The sequence below is a fragment of the Cucumis sativus genome, chromosome 5 (assembly GCF_000004075.3).
Source record: "Cucumis sativus cultivar 9930 chromosome 5, Cucumber_9930_V3, whole genome shotgun sequence".
In the NCBI taxonomy this organism is placed as follows: Eukaryota; Viridiplantae; Streptophyta; class Magnoliopsida; order Cucurbitales; family Cucurbitaceae; genus Cucumis; species Cucumis sativus.
The window spans coordinates 29,352,461-29,362,257 of NC_026659.2; the positions used below are offsets into that span (position 1 = coordinate 29,352,461).

Genomic DNA, 9,797 nt, shown 5'->3' on the forward strand with positions numbered 1-9,797 from the left:
TTTAACTAGAAAACTCAGGACTTATTTGGATTGATTTAAGAAAAAAATATTTTCCACTTTTTTAAAAACTCTTTTAATAAAAGCAGTTTAAATATTATATTACATGTACATCATAGACAACCATAACTATCACTAAATGTAACTCTACTTGACTTTCGCTTTTGCATGATCCTTTTGCTATCTTAATTTGAAATCTAACTATTAGATGCTTTTTAATTTGTTGCTTAATTGTAGCTTTTGTAAACTTCATTCGATTACATAACTTGTTATAATTTGTGAATAGTTTGTAATATTCTTAATTAAACCATTCAGGGTAATGCAACTGTAAATTATTGTTATTGAATGTTAAACTTTTTCGTTTTTACATTGTTGTCATGAAAATCAATAAGTCAAGAAATTGAATCAAAATATTAAAAAGACCAATAAAATATTTTATACATGATAAATCTAGAAGAAAAAAAAAGATTAGCTAAACATAGTAATTCAAAACCAGCATCCCAAACACAAACCTTAAAAATCCAAGTTACCAATTTCTACCCTCAATTCATGCATTTCAAACACAGACATTTATAATTTTTAGGCATTAGAACTTCATCAAATAAGTCTACAGTCATTTAATTCTTAGACATTTGATTTTGAATATGCACGTGAAACGCATTTTATATACTTTGTCAATAAGATGTAAGAAAACATCGTTAGACATAAAGTTGAACTAGCTCCCAACAATCTTTGTACCATTAACATAAATTTATAAACTTGCACAACTGGGAAGGGAAGTGAAGGGATATTTAGAGGGAAATGTAGGTTGAATTAGAATTGTTTTTTCTTTTTATAAATGTAAGGATTTTGATATGAAAGTGGAGTAAAGAGTTGTGTTTGAGTGGACCGTGGACAACGCATATGGGCTTGAAAGAAGAAGTGGAGGCTGGGCCCTGTGGGTATGGATTAGATGGGCCGAGTACGGCCGGCAGAAATGCCGTTCATTTCCATTTTCAATTATTACATCAAACTTCAAACAGCTGAAATTAGGACCCTTTCCTTTGTATTTCTATTTCCCACTTGCACTTCCTTCTTTCTCCACCTCTCCACCTCTCCACCTCTCTACCTCTCTACCATCCATCCTGTTGGATGTAACTACGCCACAACGAACTAATAAAACCCCCCAAAAGAGGAATTTAATTTCCAGATCCAAGATCTACACTTTCACAAACTAAATGCTGCTTTCCTTCTTGTCTGATCTGATCTGAGGTGGTTTTTCCAGATCCGATTCAATTTCTCTTACCTTTGTGTTTGATTCCAGGTTTCTACTACTTTTAGTATCTCAAAATTCCATCGAGTGTCCGTGACTTTCTGTGACATCTTTATGTTTAAACTCAGTTCTGGTTCCATGGAATCGTATTCCGTATTTAATGGCTATGCAATTTAACTATCAATTGTTAAATGCAGAAACATATTCTTTGGAACTCTTAATTATGCAACGGAGGCAACCCACTTCGACTCGTCGCAATGGAAGCTTTCCATTTGCTGGGGCCCTCAATGCCAAATCAAAAGCATCTCCCTTGCTATCTATATGCTTGGTCCTTGTGGTAATTGTAAAATCATTCTCTTTTCTCATTTGTTATATATATATATATTATCGTTTTCTGTAGACTAGTGTGGTTAGTTTTGCCACTTGGTAAAATATAGTTTGAATTTTGACTATTTTTTCTGGGTTTTCACAGGGAGCAATTCTTCTACTTGTCTATGCTTTTAGTGGACCAGGTTTGCATTCCATTTAACATTTTATAGACTTCTCATTACATGATAATGTTATAGGATCCTTGGTATGGTATCTTTACTGACTTTGATCATAGTAGAAGAAATGAACAATGGTACTATTGGGTACAGGTTTATTTGGAGGCACCAAGATAGTCAGCAAGATTGAAGGTAAAATAAGATTTCCCTTTTTTTTTCTTTAACCTCCTTGACGCTTAGGGAATAGGCGTATCACCTTTTTTTATGCGATGCTTATGTCTTTGAAAATTCTTTGATTTCTTTCATATCATAATCCTCCAGTGAAAGCTTTGATTCCATTGATCTACAAAATTTTAATTTTGTTTTTGAATCTATGCTTACCTAGCAATTGATACATTTTTTCCTTTGGGTAAGATCGAAGATTATAGAACATCCAAAGAGGTGAAATAAAGCCTCCAACATTTTTAACTATATGAACAATGAAAAAGAGAGAGAGAGAACTTCATCTTCCATTGCTTGCCAACAGAGCACGTAACAATTTGAAATTAAAAGTAGCTATATCGCTTTCTTTAGAATTCATGTTAAGATATTTACCCTTTTTAGACATTTTACCTACCATAGTTCATAGGTCCCGTAGGAACAAAGAATTTTTTGACTGGTAAATGACCCAAGAAGCCCAAATTGCAGAGTCTACTATCTTCTCTCCCAACAACCCTGGGATTGTGGCACTAGTTTAATTTATTTTAGTGAAGTATGCATTGGCTGAAAAAGTGCAATGAAAAATAAGCAAGTAGAATAAGCACTAAGGATGGATATGTTTTAAGTATACAATTGGAATTCCAATTGCGGCAAAATGATAAAAAAAGGAGGAACTTGGTTAGAGTGAGAAGCATCTTTGATAGATATTTCTTATATCCTTGCACCAGTTTTATTATTGTATAGTATAGTTTGCCTATTTTCAATTTCATATGGAACTTGCTTAGATAATTTTGCAATTTTATACTGCTTGTTTTCCTCCATGTCTTGATCCATTGGGGACAGATGCTATCACATTCCTATTTCTTGTGTCTTGTTTGATGGTTTATTTTTAACAAACTTGCAAGGCTGTAATGTTTAAGAATTTCATATGGTGGTTTGATAATCTGGATCAATCTTAGTTAATATGTGCAAGTGCTTACAATTTGTAATATGGAAGTATTTTAATGGTTAATCCTAGTGATGTTTCTATAAGATTTCAGTGCTTCTATGAGCATTTGCTTTTCAAAATTATAGTTTCGTTGGCTGGGGAGGTATTTGAACACAGATCGAAATTGAACCTGTAGGTGATTTTTCATGCACATTGGAGTTGCAAAGAGCAATACCCATCTTAAAGAAAGCATTCGGCGATAGCATGCGCAAAGTTTTGCATGTTGGTCCCGATACCTGTTCTGTGGTATCCAAGCTGTTGAAAGAAGGTGAAACAGAAGCATGGGGCATAGAACCATACGACATAGAAGATGCTGATGGAAAGTGCAAATCACTTGTGAACAAAGGCATTGTACGTGTGGCAGATATCAAATTCCCTCTACCCTATAGGTCAAAGTCATTTTCCCACGTTATTGTGTCCGATGCATTGGACTACCTATCCCCCAAATACCTGAACAAAACTCTTCCAGAATTTGCAAGGGTTTCTTCTGATGGTCTTGTTATATTTACAGGTAACTTCTTGAAAGCTCTATGCAACATCATAACGATTTCTTTTCATTGAACCATAATTTCACTACCAAGCACTTTCTGTTACATTAGCAACTATTTTTTGAAGTGTATTTGCTGTCACTCTGAAAACTCCACTATCATGTGGTGAATGTCCTCATCCAATGTTGGATGCTCTGCTCCTACTAACTGTACTGTACAAATTGGGTACATAGGATTTGAATCTAGGTGGAAAACTTAAATCAATTAGAATTTTCCAGTTGAGCCATCATTGAGGATGGAATTTCTTTGTTTTGAGATACAAGAAGCTACTAATGTTCAACTGTTTCACTTCTTTTCTTGACCCAAAAGGAACCGATTGAAAAGTTCCTCTCAGCTGATTGTCACTACAACAACCATACACAATCATTTGGACTATAAATCTTGTTACTACGTTATGGATACAAAATAACTTCTAATAAAATTAAAAGTCTTCTCTATTGCATCTCTTGTTTCTCCTATTCCTTTTGCTGACAACATTTTGATGCTGGTCTTCATTATTTCTTATTCAATGTTATTTTTTTTGGAAAGGGATTTCTTATTCAAAGTTAATGTTACTCCATTTGATAATGAACTTGGCCTTTTCTGTCTCTCTCTTGTCTAGGTTCCCCTGGTCAACAGAAAGCTAAAGTAAACGAGTTATCAAAGTTTGGACGACCGGTAAGCTACTACTTATTGCATGTTATTTGAATCTTGTGTGTGCCATCTTAATTAGATATGCTCATGCATAATGTTTTGTGTTTATCACATAAAATTATAAACAATATGGATAATATTTGAAGAAAAATATTTAAGTCCATCCCCAGTATCACCCATCTTTATGCATCCCAGTGATCCCACCTATTAAATCATAATTTTAGATGCGACAAGTTTTTCTTATTTCTTTTTTGAAATATTTGAATTCTTTGTTTGGTGTGATTGGCGAGAGAGGGAGGCAAAAAGATGAGTGCATTTTGGGGTTCATCCAAGTATTAACCTATATGTGAATTCACAATCTAATTTCTAGTGGAACTATAATGAATAAGGAAGCTCTCAAAATCAAAACGTACTCATATGGCTGCCATATTTCTGGTTTAAGTCATATTGCAATCAATAAGCTGACAAATCAAGTTTTTTTTTCCCTCTGCACAATTTCTGGAGGAATCCAGCTTTAGATGAAATTATACATTGGCTCTCCCTCAAATCATAGCCTATTTAAGATTGAATTGGCTTGTTCTAATTTTGAAAAATTGCCCCCTGTTGATTGTAGAATATGTACACTTTGTATTTTTCATGTTTTTGAAAACTATATACAATGCAATCAATTTCTAGTAATTTTATCCTACACGTACCTTCTTTTAGTTTGCCATGGAGCCTATTTTACAGTTTGCAGTGTTATTTAATATTTCATAATTTTGGGATATCTGTTTATTTAATAATTTTCAAGAATAACATTGTTTATAATGAGAAATCAGTTGAATAACATAGTAAACATAATAATGAAGAAAGGGTTGCAAACAATTTGAAAATTGAAGATTGTTCATATCATAAAAAAAACTGTTTCTTATGATAATAAATGAATAAAAATTCAAAGATTGAATTTCTTGTATATTTGTTGGCAAGCTGGAGAGCTAGAGATAATATGACCTATAGAAGATCAGTTTTCAAGGCCTGTTTCATAATCTGTTTTTTTTAGATAAGCTTGTATTAGTAAATACCTTTTGTTTGCCCTTGACTCACTTCTGTGCCCCCATTTTATCCAAAGACAAGTACTTTTGTAATCTGTCTTCAAATTAAGCTTGTTTAGTGTTAGGAGTGCAAACAAAATCCTACATTGGTTGGGAAAGAAAGATATATGGTATATAAGGGAGGACAACTATCTTCACTGATATAAGGACTTTTGGCTAGTTCCAAAAGTAGAGTCATAAGAGTTTATTTCTAAAGTGGAAATATCATTCTTAACATGGAGATAAGTAGAGGATCCACTGTGTCCTTATCATTTAGCTTCAGTCAATGAATTGTAAATCATTTAGTTTGAGGCTCCGTTTGTTTTGGATTTCTGGTTGGATATAGCCCATGCTTTTGTCTTTTCATTGTTTGTTAATAAAAGGTTTCATGGAAAGAAATAATATGCCTTATACTTGTCATATTTTTAAGGCATCGCTAATAATAACTAAGCTTAATATCAGAAACTAAAAGTAGCTGTTTCCAACGAAATTGTATGGGTTAATTCTTTTATAAATTATAGTGTTGAATTATTTAAATCTTTATAAATATATGAACTGACAACAATTTTGGAGAATATAGGTAGAAGTGTCTGAGTTGGAAGCTCTAGGTACGCATTTAAAGGAACTCAGTGTTTAGAGGATAAGGAGCCTAGTGAGGGTTCATGTTTCCTTTTGGGCTTGAAGTTTATATATGTATATATTTTCTTTTTATTTATTTTTTCATTGGAAGCAATTTCTTTATGTCTAAAGAATGATTGAAAAAGAAACTCAAAGGGGTAAAGTAAAATTTAAGGAATCGTACATTAAAGAGGTTTGTCTCTGCTGAATGCTTTAGGCTTAGATACCTTCATAGAGTGAATATCAACAGCAAGTAAATATCTTGATTTGATTTCAAATTAGATGAATTAAGGCTGGAAGAAGTTGGAGCCATATGTTTTACATGTATACTGGAGGTTGATAGTATGGTTCTTTGTTTTGATAAGAAGTATAATATGGTTGTGTGATTTCATGAATGTAATGGATATATTGATTTTTGAGAGGGTAAGGGTTATATATATTACTTGATATTTGAAGGCCAAATTGCGGAGCTCGTCTTGGTGGATTCGATTTTTTGTCCAAACAAGCTTAGAAGAGGACGAAGGTTCTGCCAAGAAATTTGAGCAAGCAGCATCGAAGCAGTCTTACAAGCCCGGTTGTCAAGTTTTCCATCTCAATTCATACCATTGATATCGTGAAATCACAAGCTATGAAATTATTTTCTTACCCCCTTTTTGTCTCCTTTTCTTCTCCGTCTTATGTTATAAACAAACACAAGAGAAGCTAGGGAGGTGGATTTGTTTTGTTTTGTTTTGTTTTTTATATGGTAGGTTGGGGGAACGTTTTTGGCACATAATTGTGAACCATAGGAGATTTTAGTGTTCTCAAATTCTTACATTACGATATATTAATTATTTTTTATTTAATGAGATAAATATAACTGATATTCATATCGTTTTGGCTCTTTGCTTTCTTATTTTCTACCTATTACTTGCCCACTTGATCGATTGAAACTCTGAACTTCAGCAAGCATATATCTGATGTATCTACTATCTTAAAGTGGAGATGAATTGGTTCCACATCTTAAAGTCTACAAGACAAATTGATTTCGATTTAAAATCATTGATGATTTGGTATTGTTGTGAAGTATCGTGTAATGCATATGCCCAACAGATTTGAATATCATGCAGGATACAACCAATCACAGCTCTGACTCTGAAAATTGAAAAACAGAGTCCCACATCCGAACAAAACCAAGCTTTGAGAGATTTTGTTAAGAGGTTAGTAATGGGTTAATTATGATTAGCTTTTGATACTTGGTTTCGTAGACCAAGAAATCGTTTAGCCTTATTGATTATAATCTCCCAATTCAACGTCACTTCAATTTTTTTTTTTTTTTTAATGTTTAACACACCCAAGTCGGAAGTCACAGCATGATAATAATTCAAAGGCAAATTCTGTCCATTGAAAGGTGAATAGCCGAGTGCTTGAATCAAACTGTTTAGATCATGTTAATAGATATAATAATTGTTGGCAGCAGTTTGGGTTATTTGCTACCAATTTCTGCCATCTCTGATACAGTTCCACTATAAGAAAACATGAAATTGTTGTACCAGAATGATGGGTCCTGATCTACCTGAGTCAATGCTGGTTCATGACTATCTGGCCGATTTCAGCTCTTGGTGTTTCCCCTTTGAGAACCCATCCTCAAATCTTTCTTATTAATTTTACAAATTACAAACTATAGGTATTCATATTCGTCTCGGTAAACCCAGCTGGCTGTGGGTCAACCCAACTTCCTTCATGGGCTTTTCTAAGTACACACCCAAACCCAAAATGGTCTCGTAGAGACATTAAGATGAATGAGTAGTTAAACCTTGAACCTTACTATCCCTAAAGTCTTTTAAAGATTCCTGGAGTAGTCCTGGTAAAGAAAGTTAATAAGAAATTTTAAGGATAATTGATTATTTACTTTGGATAAATAGCAAAATTTAATTTAAATCGGTAAAATAATAAAATTGTAAAAGATAAAAAAATATTGATGCAAAAATGTCTTAAATCTTCCTATTCTAGTGAAAAAATGCATCTGGTGCATTTTAAAGCTCCACCAACTTGCTAGAAGTCTGACTAGATTTTTTATGGTCCACTCCATGTTTGAATGATAATTTGTAATTACGCTAGTAGAAAATTCAGTTGTCGTTGTCTGTAATAAACTAGTATAAGAGTTTGTGGTTAAGTTTTGTTATAATGTTGCCATAATTGGGACTCCGAACTTAGTTTTGTCTATATAAGACATAATTAGTTAAGCATTCTCACATGTCATCGCCTGATACTTGAGTTTGCATTTCATTTCATTTTATCGCCATCTCTATCTTGCTACTCCACCGCATAGTAGTGTAAATACATATGATAGAATATATATTGTTTATATTATTATACTATATAGATATCATATAAGGTTAGAATTAGGAGTATTCACGATTTGGTTTGAAGCTGAAACCACATTGAACCGCAAAATGCAAAAAATAAAATCTCATTCGAAATCAAATATATTGGATCTCAGAGAGCTACATAAACATTATTCTTCCTTTAGATATTGAATCTTGGACCTTAGATAGTGGTATCTAGATGTCCACAAATGAAAGCTTCTATCTTTATGTAAATCAATCTAAATAAAAGTCCTACAAAGTTACAAAGACAAATTAAATTAATTTGTATGACACAAAAGTTTCAATTTCAAACATTGAAGTTTCAAAGTCCATCAAAATAATTTCATACAAAGTTACAAACATCAAAATAAAAGTCCTACATGAAATTAATTAATAATGGAATTACTAAAAAAAAAAAACAATTTCAATTTACTTAATTTTCACTAAAATTTAACTAATGTATTAATAATGTAATGCATCATTCAATTGAATATGCAATTCCCGGAATTCTCACACATTTTTTTTACGAACAAGAGGTGAAAATACGAAAACAAAATTGGAATCAAAAGCGTCAATTGTCTAATGGATAGGAGAGAGGTCTTCTAAACCTTTAGTATAGGTTCAACTTCTCCTTCACATTCTTGTTCTTCTAGTTCTTGTTTCTCTCCTTAACTTTTACCTCTATACCCACTTTGAAGTCTAAAAACAATATTGTTATTAATAATCAATATATTTGAATTTTGAAGTATACAAAATAGAAAAAACGTTTTACAAATATGAACCTTCTTCAACCGTTGCAACGTCCTCTAAGTATTTTTTAAAACTAACACATTCAATATTAATTACTCTTGACGTAACTAATTTTGTGCACATACGAGTGTGCAAACAGTGGTTGGAGCTAACATGGAACGAAAACGATCAATCACTTTGCTACTAGTATTAAATGCATACTTGGAAGCAAGTATTGGAAAACGAAATAGGGCTACACGTAGCGAAATTAACATAATTTTTTTTTATCTAACCCTATAATGTAAACGGATCATTCACAAATAGTTAAATTATGAATAAACATACATTTTTGTCGAACTTATCTAAATTGAATTGTTAATAAGAATGATCCTCCAACCCATATCACCAAAACTCCGCGAAATCACAAGCATTTTTTGACGGTATCCACACACGAACTGAAAATTCGAATCCTCGAATTCAAGTCTGCTAGAACCTCACGAAGTGAAAATTTCAACTCTCTCTATTCTCTCTCTATGTAGAGGAAATTTTGTGTATTTACTTGGATGTAAAATAAGACCCTTAAGGTTTTATTTATAGGCTTCTTGGGGTTTCCTCATAAGATTAGGATTCCTAGTAAGCTTCCAATTCTCTAACTAGGCTTATTAGTTACATCACCTGATAAGTTTCCAATTCTTCAATTAGACTTATTAGTTATGTTTCCTAATAGGATTCTAATTTTCCAATTATATTTATTAGTTACCTAACCTAAAGAAAAATTTGACCCAGTTCTTTCGTGTGCAACTTGTTAGTTTAATTTAAGGGTCTTTAACTCATATAGCCTAAATTGCTATATGTATTAGCTTTTTGGCTCTTAATCTCAAATTAATTTATTTTAATTATTTAATTAATTTATGTTTTGATGATAACAAAT

At 32.4% G+C, this 9,797-nt stretch overlaps 1 protein-coding gene across 2 annotated transcripts; it reads left to right on the forward strand.

Moving 5' to 3' along the window:
- Window positions 1-1,023: 1,023 nt before the first annotated feature.
- On the forward strand, window positions 1,024-6,672 carry LOC101212233 (probable pectin methylesterase CGR2). Of its 2 annotated transcripts, none has more exons than XM_004142316.3 (7): window positions 1,024-1,300; window positions 1,447-1,586; window positions 1,722-1,761; window positions 1,888-1,926; window positions 3,057-3,431; window positions 4,070-4,125; window positions 6,246-6,672. In XM_004142316.3, exons 2-7 carry the CDS (start codon window positions 1,473-1,475, stop codon window positions 6,396-6,398), a joined length of 777 nt encoding a protein of 258 aa, XP_004142364.1. In that variant the 5' UTR covers window positions 1,024-1,300; window positions 1,447-1,472; the 3' UTR covers window positions 6,399-6,672. The 2 variants fall into 2 exon arrangements, with proteins under 2 accessions (XP_004142364.1, XP_004142365.1); XM_004142317.3 differs by having other exon boundaries at window positions 1,027-1,248.
- Window positions 6,673-9,797: the final 3,125 nt, after the last annotated feature.

Bases quoted from the DNA above. Each gene is read 5' to 3' on its own strand.
- LOC101212233 (XM_004142316.3), top strand. From the start codon at position 1,473: ATGCAACGGAGGCAACCCACTTCGACTCGTCGCAATGGAAGCTTTCCA. The intron at 1,762-1,887 runs GTTTGCATTCCA...TATTGGGTACAG, and splicing joins CTATGCTTTTAGTGGACCAG to GTTTATTTGGAGGCACCAAG. The intron at 3,432-4,069 runs GTAACTTCTTGA...TCTCTTGTCTAG, and splicing joins TGGTCTTGTTATATTTACAG to GTTCCCCTGGTCAACAGAAA.